Genomic DNA, 18,527 nt, shown 5'->3' with positions numbered 1-18,527 from the left:
CGATTGAAAATTATCCATTAAATTCTTTACCCCGGATTTGCTAGACGGTATAGATTGGAACCTTCGGAAGCTAATGAGGTGATGATGAATATGTGATGCCGACTGACTAGCATTAAGATGAAGGTAAATCAGTAGCTCCCTACTAGTCTACTCACAATCCTTATGTTAATAGTAAGAAGCATGGATTTATGAGATAGACTTCCAAACTATTCGACTGACAATGCTGGACACAAGGTTCACCTAATGAACATCAAGCGTAGTTAGTGCAGGCACCTAGCGAGTAATGAGCATAGATTTTAGAATATTATCTATCTTTACGTCGTCGAACAGATAATGATGGCTATGGGGAAACTCATCTTCTCGTAATCATCGTTATCAATCTTGAAGATTAACGCTGGCATGCCAGCGCCAGTGCGATTATTATATTAGCCTACTGTAGGTCGTTTTCGTCATTCACTCCCTTTGGCTCTAATTTACCTACGACACCTAATGGTGCCGTGATGGTTCCAAACGGTGAAAGGATAGGCTTACCCCAGGCTGGCGTACCTATACGTGGGTGTGCGTCTAAAGAGAAAGGCAGCTGTCAAAAGGCGCCGCCGGGAGTCGAAGAGCAAGACTTGGATACCTCTAAATCATCCACTTCGCCGATCCAGAAGTTGATATTTCATTTCGACTGGAGCAAGTCGGCTCTTGGACCAAGGGATCAATGGAGCTCGGAGCTTCGGCACATGTCCCGCTTCCTCTTAGCTGACACGAGCCCGGCCATATTGTTTTGGGGGGAGCCCTCCTGCGTCATTTATAATGAAGCCTATCTGCCGATATTAGGGAGCAAACACCCAGAGTCCATGGGAAAGAATGCTTCCGAGGTCTTCTCTGCCATTTGGGACCAACTCTCCGGGAAAATCTCTACGCAGCGACGAACCGGCCAAACATGCACGTGCACGAGAACAAGACTACTAATAGAAAGGAAAGGCCATGCTGAAGAGACTTATTTTGATTGGAAGCTTATACCGGTCACTAGCGACGAAGGGGAGGTGAAAGGATCATACGGAATACCCATAGACAGGACCGATGATGTTATTTGCTCGAGACAAAACGAATGCATCCAGCAATTATCCCGTCACACCGCAACAGCGAACAACATGAAGGAACTCTGGCATACACTACTAACCGGACTCAGCTATAACAGTAAAGATATACCGTTTGCACTGCTATATTCGTTAGACGAGCAACATGGCATTAGTTTCACCCCAAGTCAGCCCAACTACACGTGTCACTTAGAGGGAATCATTGGAATAGACCCCGAGCGTATCATGGAACAGGAATATCTTGACCTTTCATGCGACATTAACGGGTTTGCACCGACCATGCTCAAGGCGTTGAAATGCGACTCGATGATTATATTAGAAGAGAACGACCCGTCGTTACATAAACTACTAAACGGTATCGGATGGAAAGGAAATACGTTAGCTGAGCAATTCGCCATCGTACCGATTAAAGATGATGTTAGAATAGCGGCGTTCATGCTAGTTGGCTTGAACCCTTACCGGAGGTACAGCAGCGAATTTTGCGAATTCTTGAGATTGGTGGCAGACGTTGCGGCGTCGCAGGTATCGCGGGCCAGGTTATCGGAAGAAGTTTCACGCCATAACTACTTAGCTAAACGGGCTCAGCTGGATCGTAAACGAAGCGATATGAGATTCTCTCGATTTGCTGAGCGGTCTATTGTTGGCCTTGCGGTTACCGATGTGAAAGGCAAGGTAATATTATACCTAGCTACCTGTCCAACTAGGGATGGCCGAGAATTAGAGCTAATCACCTAATTGATAGGTTATATACGCGAATGATGCGTGGTATAAATTCTCTGGTCTCAGTCCTGCCGACCAGGATAATCTGAGTTGGTTCGACAGCGTAGTTCCAGAAGATGCCGATCTACTTCGAGAATGGCAAGAAAAGGTTCTTGCTGATAAGACAGGAGGGACGTTCCAAATTCGCTCCAGAGAACCGTTCCGCCGAGGCCACATGTATTCAGACCATCGAACGGGGATCTGCGCCTGTTATTCGGACTTGGACGAGTCTGATGAGGTTGAAAGCATAATGATCTTCACAATGGACATAAGCGAGCTTAAGTGGACCGAGCAGCAACTTATATCCCGTTCGAAAGCGCTTGAGGAGTCGGAGATAAAATGGCGGAACTACGCAGAGCACTGTCCTCTCGGAATCTGTCGTACGGATGGGGATGGCTACGTCCAATATGCCAACGATGCCTGGTATTCTTTCTACGGCTTTGGACCCAACAGCCCCCCTCCGAATATTTCACAGCCGTGGCTACCCTGGGTCCGAGAAGATTACTTAAAGCCGTGCAAAGACTTCTTCGATAGACTCCAGCACCACACCGGGCCAGAATCTGTTGAGTTCCAGCTAATCAATAGGACTTATACTATTTCGGGCGGCGACAATACTGTGACTAATGGTGCCTACGTCGTCGCTACCGGGTTCTCCCAATTCAGAGAGGATGGAACCGTCGATCATATAGATTTCTGGGTAACAGATATCAGTGGCCAGAAGATGGCTGTCAAGGTTCTGACGGATAAGATGGAGGAAGCTATTCGTTCAAGGACTCAACAGGAGCAGTTCATGGACATGATAAGCCACGAAATACGGAACCCCCTATCAGCAGTTCTGCACTGCAGCGAGGAAATTATCGAATCAATTAAGAGAATCCCCGCCACACTAGATGTCCTATTCGATGGCAAACTGGCTGCAAGCTCAAACAGCCCCGCGAAAGAGATCTTGCAGAATGAAGTTGCCAACGCACTGGACGCCGCCAATACGATTGTATACTGCGTACAGCACCAGAAGCAAATCGTCGACGACGTGTTGACAGTTTCAAAGCTCGACTCCGACTTGCTCGTGGTATCTCCTATTCCCGTACAACCGATGGCATTGGTTCGCTCGTCATTAAGGATCTTCGATGCCGAGCTAAAGATGACAGGTATCAAGCTGAAGGTTATCGAGGACGATTCCTTGTCCGTACTCGGCTTAGGATGTGTTTTACTGGACCCTACCAGATTCCTTCAGATCGTGATCAACCTTGTCACGAACGCCATCAAATTCACAAAGACCTCTAAAATAAAGGAAATAGTTGTAACGGTGACCGCCACGGCGTATCGTCCCCTCGAAAGTGAGTTAGGGGTACATTACGTGCCCCGGAGATATTCACCTATTAGCCCTGCATTCAGCGCCTGCTCCCCTGGTAGTTTAGGAGAGCCTGAGCAAGATGTCTTTCTCTCCTTTTCCGTAAAAGACACGGGCAAGGGTTTGACGGAAGGCGAGAAGGCGCAGGTATTTAATCGTTTCGCTCAGGCATCCCCGAAAACGCATATCGAGTACGGGGGATCGGGTCTAGGCCTCTTTATCTCTCGCCAGATTACCGAGATGCTTGGAGGCGAGATAGGTATGGCTAGCAGCCCCGGGTCGGGTTGCAAATTCGCATTTTACGTCAAGACCCAGCGTTGCGAGTTTCCTCGCCATCCTTCGAATGCTTCAGAGCCTGTTGTTAGACTAAGTCGGTCACTTAGCATAGCTGCAGACGGGACCCCCCTGCCACTGGAAGATGAAGATGAACGGGGAGGTTTCCCCCAAATATCAGAGGACCCAAGGGCTCCACCACGCGAACACCCGCCAGTCAAGGTTCTCGTTGTCGAGGACAACTTGGTCAACCAAAAGGTCTTGTGCAAGCAGCTGCGTAACCACGACTTCGTCGTGAAAGCTGCCAACCACGGAAAAGACGCCCTCAACGCCGTGCGGGATAACAAAACCGAGGTCTCGCACGCAGAGAACCCGTTCGACGTGATATTGTGCGATATCGAAATGCCGATTATGAACGGGATCGAGTTCACGAGGGAGATTCGGAGGCTAGAAGCAAAGGGTGAGCTCGAGGGACATATACCGATACTCGGAGTTACGGCCAACGTGCGTAGCAAACAAGTCAGCGGCGCTATGGAAGTAGGCATGGTAGGTCGAGTCCAGAAAATATGCTATTTGGTGCAATGTTGACTTTTTTACGTTAATTAGGACGGCGTAACGACGAAGCCGTATCACATCGAGGAGCTTATTACGCATATTGGAGATGTATGCGCTAAGCATTAAGTTACGGCTGGCTTCTATTTACCGCGCCATGCCTATACCTGAGGGGAGTCAAAAGGAGTTCATTATGCATTAGCTACCGGGCTGGGGGGTCTCCTATTTCTAGTAAGATGGCGTTATGGGTCTGCTGTGTTTTGTATATGTAGCGTAGCTATCTGAGGACGTATTGACAGTGGAAATGAAGTATATGATATATATATATATATATATACTATAATATATGAATATTTTCTCACGATGTAATTATGGGAAATCGTTTATTACAATAAGGTGTAAAGTGACGTCGAGGTTGACGATGTAAAAGGGGGATATATACAGTGCGAAATACGTACACGTTACGGTAACAAGGGTGGCTCCGTAATAGACGTAGGGTTACCATTGGAACCGTTCTTAACTGACACATAAACCAAGTCACATACGGTCACTATCATGAGCATCACCAAAACAGTGGACTCAACCTCTCATTACAGGTTCCATGATGCAAATACATCAACAGAATATGGAAGCTAAGCTAAGCTAGGTACAGACTGCAGTAAATTCAAACACGGCATTTCCGTGCTTTCCAACATTGCAGTTCAATATGTCGGTTCAACCGTGATTCAATAGGTAATCACGATAATGACTCCTGGAACTCACCCGGTCCCCCAAGCGCACGTCCAGTGCAGATGTAACCCATAGGCGTGTGCAAGACATCCTGCGTCTTGCGAAGTAGCGTGAGCCACTCGAGCAGGAAAGAGGACGGATCGTCCGCAAATGGAGTGGGCGTCACTCCATTGGCCTGCTTTGAATTTGCGCTTCCGCTAGACGACTCGCCTGCCTCATCGAACGACGATCGTATGTAACGGCTTAGCGGGTCCCATTCGGCCAAGCTAACATACAGTCGGCCACCCAGTACACCCAGTTCGAATCTAAACCACTCCGGGAATTTGTAGGTGGGCGGTAGCGCCGGAAGACTGTAATACTTGAAAGTATTGAAGATCTCCATAGTTTTCGTAACAGGCGCTGCGTAGGCGATTAAATGGACCCGCGGGGAGCGGGTATTGGTACGAAGCAAGGGAATCAACGACTCAGCCTCCTCGGGAATAATAACAAGTGCCGTCTGTGTTGAGGGACTCCAGAGGATCCATTCCACGGGACGCTGTTATCACAATGTCAGTCATTCCCGCTAAAATATTTAGTAGCTATCACTTACTATGAAGTTGTCAATCACGTTGTTCTTCTTACACTTAACCGTCCGCCCGAATTCAGTCGATACGAAGATTCGCGAGCCTGTTTCTCGCACACGGAATTGCTTCCCCAGTGTAGTCCTTGCTACGTATGTAAATGCGTGTTCGAACGCGGCCTCGTTCTGATTCGATGTCGTATGTTCTAGCACGCCCGTGCGCGCGAAATATGAGACGACCGGATGGAGGCCCGGAAACGTCAAGGCTTCATACCGGAGCGGCTTCTGTATCTGGCGCACCTGTTCAACTTGTACTTGAAGCTCGCGCTCCTGTTCGACCTCTTCCATAGCACCTACGTGAAGAGTACCCCGTTCTCCATAGGATTGATTGAGTTGATCCACAAACTTCTGCAACTGTGGAGTAGACATGCGGTTCACGATACCTATTCGTGAACCTGCCAGAGCCCCGCCATATAACTGCTCTAATGTCTGGCGCTCCGGTTGCTGTATTGTCTCTAGCAGTTTTGCGCGCTGTGTCGGATCTGCAAGGAAGTTGTTATAATGCCAAATCGCGTCGGTACGTTGACAGAAGTCGATGCCTTGTGCTACGTATAGGCTTTGCAGATCCTCATTTACGCAGCATGTTTGCTCAAGAAGCCAAGCGACAACATGAGCAGAGTCGATGCTCGTACCTCTTGCCGGACGGCAAAGGTCCCTGATGCTCTGATCAACTTCAGGGGGAGCAAAGAAACTAACTGACTGAGTGGTGCGGAGCTGGCGGAGGCGCATAGCAGCTATCGATATAATTAGACGAACCGTTCAGAATTACATACCTAGGTACTACCGAAACAAAAGGGTATCAAATATAAGGTCCGTATAGCGAGCAGTACTTACCTTGCATAGTGTAGTCTTTAGTTTGCTTCAGTGCCAGCGTCAGTGCACCGTGGGCGTCTGATGGCAGCTTCAGGTCTACACCACGTGTATGCGCCTCGTCCAGATATACGACACAGTTCCGAAGATCATCCACGAAGGGGGTGGCTATGAGCGGAACGTCGTTCTTTTTATCACCGCGATAATGAACCCAGGCGCGGTTATCTCCGCCGAAATAAACAGCAGCTTCGGCTTTGGTGTCGATTCTTAGCCATGTCTGGGCAACCGTCTTATTATCCATCTCGAGTATGTAGGCCCCGGCATCGATGAGGGTGCGGATTTCTTTACTATGCAGCTGACGTAGCAGATCTTCCTCGGTCAATCGCTTGCTTTGAGCGTCTGCAGTGACCTGGTAGCTTCGGTTGCATCGTTGTAGGAGGTACGAGAGAACCTCCGCGCTTGTCTGCTGCAGGCTGGGAAGGTCGTCTTGTCGGATAGTCAAAGGCAGATTCATACGGCTGTCATTGGTGCCGCTGAAACCCGTCGTCCTAGCACCACGTTGATCCTTCGAAAATAGTGGGATATCCCACGCCGAAACTTGCAATTTGATTTCGAACTGCCTGGCATGAACCGGGAAGACGAAATGGTTACAATAATGGTCAATTACGATCCGACTCAGACGCAAATGCTTCCATAACTCCTCTAGCTGCCCCCCATCATCAATGTTTATTACGTTCCAGTGGTGCAATGCCTCCGGCAAACTGTCGCAACCGGAAGACCACAGCTCGTACTGTGCGGCTGGATCATCTGACTGAAGCACATACTGTAACCCTTGACGGAACTGCGCAGAGGTAAGACCAGTATAATAGAATGCTAAGCAGGTGAACAATATGGACACATCGGGATGACCAAACTCGGATTGCTCGGACGGGGTACCTTTAGCCTCGAAGGGAACTGCGATAGGATCACGTTTAGGATGAAGACCGTATTGGACATTCCATCGCTTGTTGAGGCAAAGGAGGAGGATCCGATTAATCAGAAGGCCCCGAACAACAAGAAGTATCTTCGACGCCGCCTGCGGGTTGACGAACGCACTAACCGCCTGCATGAAAATACGTTCGTCTAACTTCGGCTCGTATAGGACTCGCCGAATTATCCCCTGTCGACCCCAGAAACTTGAATCTGCGGGACGAAGGAAGGTTGTTTGTCCCCTACAGATACTTTCTAGTATGTAGTCATGAATGGCCTCTTCGACATCATTCTTCAAAAAATGCAGGATTGGAAAGGATCCCGAGCGCCATAATACCTCGATACTGGTTGGAAACCTTTTTGTTAAGTTCGGAAGATAGTTTGCCACCAAGGCAAGCAACTCTTGGGCAACTTGCCATCGAAATGGGTGACCGTCAATAGCCATCTCGGGCCCGCTAGGGTAGTTGAGTTGCGTTTTAACTGCAAGGGTGAAATCGCATTCGTCTAGGACATCCCGGCAATTTTCATCTAGCCAACGCTGGAAATTGTTCATACTTCTTGCAGCCTTTAATTTGCCGTCAGCGAGTTGCTGCCATCCGCCCAGTTTGTATGATAGAACATGTTCATGGCTAGTGAGTATTAACCCTCTACGGGTACGAGTAAGCCGGTGAAGCCTCTCGTATAGCTCTAACATCTCAGGGGATGTTGGGGTCTTCCGCGAGAAAGGAATGTGAAGAACCTCACGCCCTACAAGACCTCCTAATCGCGACTGAGTGGTCTGCGCTGTCTGCATGAGAAGCGCTTTTGGCACAATCAGACGCGAAAGATTTTTACCGTCTGCTAGGATGGCTATCACCATCGGTACGATGCATGATGTTTTTCCTACACTAGAGTTAGCGCTGGCCCTGTAATGGCACCGCCTTGCTATACTAGCCGATATACTCACCTTTGCCCATGTTCATTTGTAACACACTATTCTGACCAGATTTAGGCGCTATCATGGCACACGCAACATCTACCTGTTCGGCTCGTATAAGAAAGTCGCTATCAATTTCGAGCAAGAGCCAGTCTGTCGATTTAAATGGCGACCAGTTCTGATGACCTGGGTTGCGCAATTCCTCGTCAGACGCTCGCTTATCTCCGCGCAGAACTGCGGAGCGGAGCCGCTCTAGTCGTTGTAGACTTGTAACAGCTACACCATAGGAAACTAGAGCCTTCTTCATGCCGACCCCAAAGTTGTAGGCCGATATCGATCTTAGAGATATAAGCATCTCGGTCGGCGATGTGCAAGGCCAGATAGCGCCCAGCTGCAACCATTTGAATCGGTGGTCGTCACTAGCAAGGGCGTCGTAAATTTGTTGGTGACATCTTGAAACCGTGAGGCGAGCTCGCTCTATTGCGTGATTAACCTCCTTCAGAGCCGGCACTGGGGCTTGAGCATCTAGTTGTCCTGTGTCTTTCAGTGCAGCTAGACTCTGTAGAAGATCGTTACCGTATTTATGCCGAATGACGTTGGTAGACCTTGCGAACTTGCGTAAGATGGCCTCTAATTCTGTGGCTTCGTTGAATAGGGCCTTTGATGGCGATGCCTGAGCCCTACCATACGCGGATTCATTTCCGGTATTCAACTGAATGTCGGCTATCGTATTATCTAGGTTTGGTCCGGCTTTAGTTACCAATTCCTGAGCCACTGACGGGATAACTCGAGAATTCTTTCGGCCTGTAAACACCGGATTGACGTCTGTCCAGTTAAGCAGCGTAGATGAATCTCGTGGACCTTTAAGTGAGTTTAAAACTACCTGGACTCGGTTAATATAGTGCTCAAGTTCGATATTTTCTCGCCTACGATCCCATTCAGGTCGTATTTTGTCCAAGGCTAAGGGGACGTTGATGACATGAATTCCTAGTGTCTCCGTGGACAGTTCGTCAATTGAAACAGGCCACTGTTCTAGGAGATGATCGGCGAGCAGCCGACCCTGAAGTTCACAGAATTCCTGATGTTCTTCGGCATTTCGCCCAGCTCGATCTTTCCACTCGCTTCTACGGCGCGTCTTTGGTTCAAACGCAAGGTGAGCTGAGGCTATAAGGGTCTGTAAAAGCTCAATGGGTGGTGGTTCACGTGATTTGAAATCAAAGAAGCTGCCATAAGGAGGAGGTTCCAGATACTTGATCTTGCGGACTAGGGAAAAGGCAGCAAGAGAGCGGATCAAGTCCATGTTAGGGTTGGCATGGAAAGCCAGTAGCCCGAGGCGAAATAGTAGAGGGGCCGAGTGATCTACGTGACGACAGAATTGTACAAGTGACCCCCATTGCTCATATACAGAGTCCTCAATTTGGCTGATAAGTGGTTCTGCACCGATACAAGAGCTATCGCCGTGGAATCCGCCAATTACTTCGCTAGACTCGAGAAGTGTCTTAAGAGTAGTCCGCATCTGTAGGGAAGATGAGCCCGTAAGGATGTGGCGAGCAGTCTCATACACGTGGATAGCTTTAGACGTTTTCCTGCGGTCGCGAGGGATGTAAATGGTATCTTGATAAACTTGACTGTCTGTATCTAGGGTCGGACGTTCATATAGTTCACGTTGCATTTTCCCACGGTTGCGAAGGTGCGTAGTCTCCTCAGGATCAATGTCTGTTGTGACAACCCCGGCAAATTTGTTGAGCTGGTTAGATTTCGTAATGATATCCTGAACCAGAGATTCAAACCCGTCATGCTGTATAGTTGCGTTTAGGTTTTCATTCCACGTTACGGTCTGTAAACGCTTCATTGGGGGTGGATAATAAACCCTCCGAGGAGCCAGCCCCGCTAGATCACTTAATATCGGATGCGTAATAGGCCCCAGCGGTACCCAAGGCTGAGAGGCGCCGGAACTGAGGATTGTGAACGCCTCCTCCGTACCCGTTCTCCCTGTTAGAGCATCGGGAAGGCAGAAGGAAGTCATGGCATGACAGAGAGCTTTCGTATAGAGAAGGCGAGGTTCCGGAGGGCAGGAAAGTCGACCGAGGACATCATCGATCTTGTATCTACCATAGTTCTGGGCGCCGATTATTCGTACATCAATATGCATGCCATTTCGGTTATAGTTGAGTTGCCCAAGAGGTATAATTATGCTTCGTTTTCCAGAGATCATATCCCGTAATACAATCATACTTTGGAGGCCATGCCAAGTACCCGCATCTTGATTCGGATCAATCTCCGCGTTTAGCTGTCGGCATTCGAGGAAGCCATTGCGGTTTACAAAGAATGATAGATCCAGGTGGCGCAGTTCTACTTGTAGCTTTCCAACTAAAGGCTGGGAGACTGTCAACCTTTCTGGCTGTTCGAAGTACTGGAGCGTCTTTGCGATTTGAGCGAAGACACTTGAATGCGGATCAACAAGTGTTACATTGGCGCGAGTAGCTCTCCGTTTAGGAACATCAATTTCCCAATCACGCTGCCGTTGAAACCAGATAACAGGCATCCGGCGAATCTCCAGGCATCTCGTGCTAAGGTTCAGCCAATGCACGCAGTTCTCCGTTAATTCGGTTGGTAAGTCGAAACTTTTTGGACTGCTGAATTTTTGTCTGGGAACGAATTCCAGGATATTAGTTGCCGTAGAAGTGCGGATAATGACCTGACCATCGCGCATCCCAAAATGCACCTCTTGGCCATGAATGCGGTGCGAAAGTCGATGCGTCATACCCGGTAAAGATGAAGGATATGTCAGGATGTGCTCGTTTCCAAATATCTCCTTGACATCTTCGCTCTCTTGGATTTCAAGGGGCAACTTTCCGCGGGGTTTCCCATTCACAAGCATATGACCTTCGATGAAATTGTAATGAATTGTCTGCGTTGTAGTATACGTCCAACGCTTTTCTGATGCGCGTGCAACAATCCAACGATCATGGCGTGTACCGAGGAAGTCCCATTTAGAGAAGGTTGACTTGATGTTATCCGAACTATCGGACCAGCTCCTGGCTATCCCATATCCGACAGCATCTGGGTGGGCCTGTATGGCGATCTTGAGGAGAGGTTGTAGATGGTACGCCATTTTTATGTCGCGTAGGAGAATAGTCTTCATACCATGAGGTAACTTGTTAATATCAACTGATAAATTCTCCTGCAAGGCCACTGATGCCAAAATCCAAGCGCTCAGGTCTTCGGCACTCATTGCATGGTTGACTTCAGTGTAGATCGCGAAAGTTCGCCGACATAGTATAGCGGCACAGAACCCGTACGTTGAAATTCGTTGCGCCGCATCAGCATCAGTGGCAACACGGAGTTCTTTCCTAAGGCTAGTAGTCCAGTCCAACGTAGCATTTCGTGCAGTTTTGAGTAAAGCCTCAGCACGACCCCTAAATGAACCGGATGACAGGTAAAACAGCCTTAGAGTAAGTGTAATGAGAAGTCCCATATAATGGTGCTCTCGCCAGTTTGTCAAGATAGCTCGAAGGCGCTTCTCTATGATCTCTGCTAGGCGCTCTACGAAACTAGCCTCCTTGAAAATGACGTGAGCTGCTCGCAGTGGCTCATCGGGTAGTCGAGGGCCTGCCTGGACGGCAAGCTGAGAAATAACACGGGCCGTATCCTCATTCCCGATATTCAAGTTAGAAGAGCCCATCTCAACAAGTATGTTCGGCCAGCGCCGTACATTGCCGCCAAGTAGCTTCTGGTATGCTGAGAATTCGTGAACAGACATGTTAGCTGGGCATTCAACTTGGTTTGCCTGGACTTCATAGGACGATGGTCCATCTACAATAGGTGGCGGATGCTGTATGACCGGTATAATCGTGGCTTGAAGTGCGCTGGGGATATGAACAGCACAAAGGTGCAGGAATGTCAGGGGCCTTTCTAAATCATTGATCCAGAGTCCAGTGGCGTGGTCGTACAGCTTGAAGTCCGCCGCGAGGGGAAGAAGTACACGGGAAAGAGGTGCTTTGCCTCTATTGAACTTGTAGTGCGTTTGGCTGAAACATTTGATGGATGACGCCAGAGATATACCTCGTGCTTCGGCTGTCATATAGGGCTTCAGCGGTGAACAGTCTGTGAGTTCTATCGCTGGATTTGGAGACTTATTGGGCCGACTTGGGTGCGCCAAAAGCGATAGGATCTTCCAAGTAGCATCCCGGTAAGCTGAAAGATAATGGGGAATAGCTAGCTCGAATATCAAGATAGACCTGGCGGGTTCATGCCTAGGGAGAAATTCTTCGTGTATCTCGATCTGCAGTCGCTTCCGAGCACGCGCGTGCCAACATGCCTTACATCCTCGCACATCACGCTGCCCATTATTCCACGAACAGCAGCAAGTTCCTTCCGCGAATCCTACCGTGTGATCGTCATACTGCTTGCAGGTCCTATTCCATTCAGCTTCCTTGGCATCACGAGCTTGATTAGACGCAGTCTGAATGCGCTGACCCAACAATCGCATCTCGGGGGACTGCGCAACATAGCGCACCGCTAAAGAGTTATTGTCGAACCTGTCAAATATAGTACCGTGGCGACTTTTGGAATTCTTCTCGGCTAAATAAGCCTGAATGTCCTGAAGGCGGCGCATTTCAGACATGGTAGGCAGCTGGAGGACGTCAAGGAGCTCAGGCCTAAAAACACGTCGATGGTCATCAAGGAGAGGACACAGTGTAACAGCGCATCTATCCATACGAACCCACGAAGTAAACAAGGTAAGAATCATAGAGCTCATCTGCTCGGGATCCGACTCGTAAGTCGTTCCAACTTCAGCAAAGATATCGTCAATTTCCTTGGCGACCTGGATACAACGAGTCGTAATGCCTTTAACATTATCCCGATCAGGCAGCCCATTGTGTTCAACACGAGACTCTAAATCTGCGAGACGGAATATATGGTCCGTGAAGTCTTGTGTTTGCTGGATAGCCTTATCAAGCGGTTGCGGAAGATTCAATGATGTTATACCGGATTTTCGCGGTGGCTGGCTATATAGGAGACGGTCGAGGTACCCGCCACTATTAGGGAGAGAAAGATCAAGTGCGTGATCAGCATGGAGAGGAAGCACTGGGACACGCCGTGTTGTGGCTTTCTTGAAAGATTCCCAAGCATTCTCAACTTGGTTGGTCGCTTCCCGGATTATATTTTCGACCAAGGGAGAGATCTGGCCAAACAAGGATTCAGGTAATGTGCTCCTAGTTTTGTCCATCTCTAACTTCGCCATGCGGCGGCACAGTTTAGTGCGCAGCGTAATGACCATGGCTGGACTGAGCTTTCCAGCAGAACCCTTTAGTAAGTCTGCTAGCAACAAACATATGAGAAGCTTGTAACAAATACGCCCCTGTTCGTTGCCTAAGGCCAAGCAGAGATGCCGTTGAGCTGCAACACGCAAAACCAACCAAAATGGGAGCCGGCGCCAGGGTAAATCTGCGGTCTGGAAGTTGACATCATCTCTGACTCGCTTTCGGAGCATAGGCGTCTGGTAGGAGCTCCCCATCGCCTCAAGGATTGGCATAAGCATCTGAGTGATCAGTGCTGGGTCGGTTGTGTCCCTGACCTCAGTAATTGAGACATTGGCTTTTTGGGTAGAGGCCTGGAGGGTATAAAGCGGTTCCATACTAGCTTGCTCAAGGAAAGTTGCTAGGCATTCTTGAAATGGTTCATCGGCGAATGAAGAAAGGGGTAGCCGGACTGAACGGCCGGGAAAGTCCCACTGTAACGCATGTCCCGCGGCGAGAACGTGCTCCGAGACGGCTGATGTCTCGAATGCCTCGAACACAACATAATGTTCCCCATTTCTAAATTTTCTCGGTAAGTAAAATTGGGCAATATTAGAAAATAGTTATTAGTTATATACTGACTCCTTTGTGCGGCGGATAAGTAAAGCTGCATTCTGCTCTATAACGTGCAAGATGAGCGTCCGGTCTGGCTGAAGTTTGCGAAAATGGGCCAGCAGCACCGACTTATCCAAACGTCCAGTGTGAATAGGAAGGCATGCTTCAAAAGAGGCGCGAAGAGACTTGTATGCTTCAGACCAAGGTAGTCCCGCAAGGCTCTCGAGATTGTCGCAGGCGCGGATGATGCGCTTCAAGACGTCGTACGATACAGCCTCGATGTCTGGATCCTGCGACCCAGGCAACCGAGGAGGTAGTACGAGGTGGTTAAAAACAGCTTGAAGCAGATCCATGGTGTTTCGAACACAGCCGCAATACGCGATGCAATGTCTGCCTAAGTTGTAAAAGTTATTCAAGTTAAAAAGGAAATAAGATAGAAGAGGGGACGACAGAATGTAGATAGTGGTAGTCGAAGAAATGAAAATGGGAATATGCTGCCACCCGTGCATGCAAAGAGAATAAAGTTGTTGCGAGGCAACGGAGATATAAGTCCAGGTGGTGGTTTAGTAGGTTGACCCGAAACCAAATACATAGGACGGTTACAGTCCGATCATTTGTTAGGCCAATTACTGGTGGTTTGGGCATACAATGTAAACCATTTAGATCCTACCTATTTAAAGATGATAGATCATATTCGATTGTTCCGCCGGCGCCTACTATTGGAGCCAAAACACCTAAAGCAAACCGGCCTCAGTAGCCTGCCGGGTGCTGAGCTGTTATCTCTTGTGGTACACATTTTTGTATACCTAGGACTCAGATAGCTTTAGCTGTTCAAACACTCGAATCTATATGGTAGTACAGGTTATGAGGCAAGTCGACTCTTGGTGGCGTTTGTAGTTGATATTGGCTCGAGTTACAGTTGGTGAGTTACAGTTGGTTCTGCGCGACGGGAAGATGCAGATCTAAGCCCCGGTTGATACCGTACGCTACCACCTGCCCCTGCCATTAATAGATAATAATTCACGTGACTTATTAATACCTTCCCAGCTTCCCAGCTTCCACCAGGTACATGAGGTACCTAGGTACCTACCTAGCCACTAACCCTTTAAACGCCAAACGAACCCTCGCAATTCCTTGTCCCCTAAAAACCGACGTGGCACCTATAAACCAACAGCACGGGGAAAAAGAGGATACGCGAGCGTTGGATGCAGTGTATCAAAGAGGTACTATGTAGCTCCATTGAGGCCCTATGCGCGGAATGCTACATGCCAAGAATACAGATGTAGGGATCTCATAAATGACCTACATATTATTATTTACGTCGGTCTAAGTTGCTGCTTTGATTGACGCATATCCAGCTCAATGGCAAACGAGTCCAGGAGCTGGTTCACTGTGGATCGTACACGACTACCATTCCATGGACGAATTGACTCATAAATCGCCATTCCCCAGATGACGAACCAACAAGCTCTGTAATTTCTTACGTATGGAGTAATTACAGCACAGTTGCACCGAGCCTCACTTGCAAGTCACCGGTTTCAATTACAGCATTACAAGTGAAGCCAGCATAGCACTCTTTTGCATAGTGGCAATAAGTACCTAGTATCACGTCACCGGGCATCGGCGCCGTATAGGCTTCCTGCCTTAGTTTATAAACTGATAACTCACAGTATGTCGTCTGTCTATGTCGATGTGTATCGCAGTACCGAAGAATCGTCATATACATTCAAAGAGCCGCTTCACGTCTTACTCTCTCTTATACAGAATGTCATTATCCGTCATCGTCATCTATCGTCTATATTGCCCAAGCGCCCAATGTCTCATTAATCATATTCCTTCCTAACACCTCTCCCCGCACGTCCGTTGGCATGCCGTCGTCCGTCCACGATTGCGGTAGAGGCGAATGTATATGCGTATACATTTACAGGTCGCTTCTTTGCCGGCAACGAATTCAGTGCTTCCCACATCTCCATGATACCCGCCCTACGCGCCGGGAGCATGCTATATTGTAAAGAGTAGAGGGCTTTCCTATGAATCGGTGGGACAAAACGGCCCGTAAAGAGACAAAATAACACTCGAGGTGATAAATAGTGTTTGCGAATACGACTGCCCATCTGGAAGTATTGATGAAACATTGCTGTAAACGCGAGAGGTATAGGCTGTATTATGTTAGTTCACCATCCATCAAGAGGAAATAATTGGCATATCACCAACCTTTACATAAATTATGGAGGTGGGTTGCGAAAGGGAAGGCGGATTCGATGTACAATTAACACTAAGTCTATATGGGGTATCACGAAGTTCAAAACGAATGCCGCCTGAGTTAAGGTCAGCTATAAAGTTGCGCCATAGGCCAAGATTCGATTCTTATAGAACTTACCTGGGAGACGCCGAGGATCTTTACCCCTTAGCATCAACGCGAACAATGGAAAATGATTTAAACAAGAGAGCAGTGTGTCGAAGATGGCCTTGAACGATATGATGACCATGCGCGCTAGGGCAAAGTTAAGGTAGAACACGACAACGGTTGGCAGTAGGAAGAAGAGAAGCGTAAATAAGATGGTGCCGACAAGAAGCTGGTCGAGATCGTAATCGCATGCATCGACACGGTTTCGTAACACGTTATACTTCTTGCCTCGAAATAACTGGAAAAGGGAAAGTAAAATCGTTAACTGCCAGTGGAAGATGCGTGCCGAGGCAAGATAAAACGAGTAAATGTGAATTGTAAGGACCGAGAGCAGATCGGAAAAAAACGCAATAGGCATACTAGCTCCGGCAAAGCTAGAAAATCCAATGAACCAGACCATATGAGGCAGTAAGGGCTCCAAAGTGCTGATGCAACCAGACCAGTAATCAATAACCCAAAGGAACAAGTCGCCCAAAAATAAGGCTAACTCGCTATTCAGTTTTAGGCCAGCAGGCCAGCCCATGAGCCAAGAGATACTACTTCGTAGTAGATCGATAGTATAACTCTCCAAAAGCATGCTTATCGTGTCAGCCACCCACTCAGCGTTGTCGATGATGTATGAACCGAGGGCGATGCCGATAATGACGTCGTTGGCCACGAGCCATAAACTGTTATAAAAGCGTATGTAATCTGGGTGACTGGTCGTAACACTGGCCCAGTCGTTTTTTCGTAGACGGAGTTTGACATACTGCATAGGCCAATAACAGAATTGCTGGAGACGTATTTCCACTTGCTGAGCTGTTGCAGACACGTCCTTGAGTGCAGGCGAGTTTGGTCGGGCCCTCCATTCTAATATAAGTAATAGAGCTTCGGCTGCGCATCGGTGGCCAAGAAGAAGAAGCACAAAAGCCCTACGTATTATGGGAAATGCGTAGAGAATAACCATGTCCCATATCCAAAGGACTATGTAATCTCTCATATTCGCGGCCTGTTCAACCACTCGCTCAGAGACACTGAGAGTGCGCTTCGGTCTGGTGCCAATAAGCGGCACATTTTTCTGCAGCAAATGTTCCAACTCCCATGACCAGTTAATTTGATTGACAATTCTCTCGAGAGCTCTATCCTTCAGTGAAGGGGTATGCTTTACCACGGAATGATCCTTTAACTTATCTACCAGGAGACGCTTTTTTTGCTTGTTCCTTCGTTGCTGTTTTTCTTCCTCGACCTCGGAACTATCGGGCGTATGATGCGATGCGTCATGCTCCTTGTCAGCAAGCGAGAGTGCAATCGGGTTCAAGGATATATATTGCATGCGATGCGGAATTGGCCTCTCGAATAGAACGATTTGAATGCTTGATGCTCTCGGACAGGTGATCTTGGGCACTTGATGAGATGGACCAATGACGGCTCGCACCCATGAGGAGTCTGGCTCGATATCGGATTCGCGGTTTGTAGTACCGAGAACATGCATAGACGACTGTCCACAAAGCTCAAATATTCGAGGTATAGGATGAGGCGCGCTCCTTAATAGAATACCGGCCTTAAGCGCGTTCTCGACATTTCTTGGCTAAGATACAAGAGCGTTAATAGAGAACCGCAGTACACTAGGGTCAAATTGCTCACGTCGACATGGTCTAAGACAGCGATAACGACAACGTCGAGGATCGAGTTCCTCCAGCCGACAATAACACCAGGAGCATCAGACGTAGGAATGTCGATCGGCCAAAATACCCTCATCAGTCCATCATACTCTGGCATGACCAGGTGATCAGCGTCAGAGCACTCCACTTAGAAGGAGCCTCTGCGCCGAAGTTGTTCCCGAGCAGATATTCCAAGACTAGGCGATCGCGGATGCTACAAATTGCTTATTAGTCACAAGTTGAACTCGGAACTAGGAAGAAAGGTTGCAACTATACCAGATCGACTTCTATTCGAGCAATGTGTTGCACGGGTACGAATATGAGAACAAACGCGAAACTCAAGAGAGCAAATCCCTGGGTGACGCGGGCCTAGATTGAGGGTAGTCAAGCATTAGATAAATATTCCTCCTTTCTTTTTGTATTCTTCTTACTAGATACCCATGCCTCCTATTTCTCAAATGTAGCGGGCAATTAGGACATCTACTCACAATAACACCTTTATCCCAGGCAAAAACGGCCAATTCGTAGAGCCGAGTAACTAGATCCCATCGAGCAG

At 48.3% G+C, this 18,527-nt stretch overlaps 3 protein-coding genes across 3 annotated transcripts; 1 reads left to right on the top strand and 2 right to left on the bottom strand.

The window, feature by feature from the left end:
- Positions 1-500: 500 nt before the first annotated feature.
- F5Y00DRAFT_269360 (uncharacterized protein) lies at positions 501-4,152 on the top strand (the record flags this gene model as incomplete). Its single annotated transcript, XM_048012425.1, has 3 exons — positions 501-1,760; positions 1,831-4,017; positions 4,078-4,152. The coding sequence occupies 3 exons, from the start codon at positions 501-503 to the stop codon at positions 4,150-4,152; spliced, it is 3,522 nt and encodes a 1,173-aa protein (XP_047865300.1).
- A 607-nt stretch (positions 4,153-4,759) lies between these two features.
- F5Y00DRAFT_261507 (uncharacterized protein) lies at positions 4,760-14,277 on the bottom strand (the record flags this gene model as incomplete). The annotated part of the gene is made up of 5 exons (XM_048011217.1): positions 4,760-5,287; positions 5,342-6,105; positions 6,206-8,032; positions 8,097-13,888; positions 13,952-14,277. 5 exons carry the CDS (start codon positions 14,275-14,277, stop codon positions 4,760-4,762), a joined length of 9,237 nt encoding a protein of 3,078 aa, XP_047865299.1.
- Positions 14,278-15,747: 1,470 nt separating this feature from the next.
- F5Y00DRAFT_261506 (Gpi1-domain-containing protein) lies at positions 15,748-18,089 on the bottom strand (the record flags this gene model as incomplete). The annotated part of the gene is made up of 4 exons (XM_048011216.1): positions 15,748-16,083; positions 16,139-16,242; positions 16,305-17,898; positions 17,955-18,089. The coding sequence occupies 4 exons, from the start codon at positions 18,087-18,089 to the stop codon at positions 15,748-15,750; spliced, it is 2,169 nt and encodes a 722-aa protein (XP_047865298.1).
- Positions 18,090-18,527: the final 438 nt, after the last annotated feature.

Source organism: Daldinia vernicosa (assembly GCF_022497035.1).
Source record: "Daldinia vernicosa strain CBS 139.73 unplaced genomic scaffold F5Y00scaffold_20, whole genome shotgun sequence".
Classification (NCBI taxonomy): domain Eukaryota; kingdom Fungi; phylum Ascomycota; class Sordariomycetes; order Xylariales; family Hypoxylaceae; genus Daldinia; species Daldinia vernicosa.
Note: the sequence above shows the minus strand (reverse complement) of the source record. Positions and strands in the feature narration are given on the sequence as shown.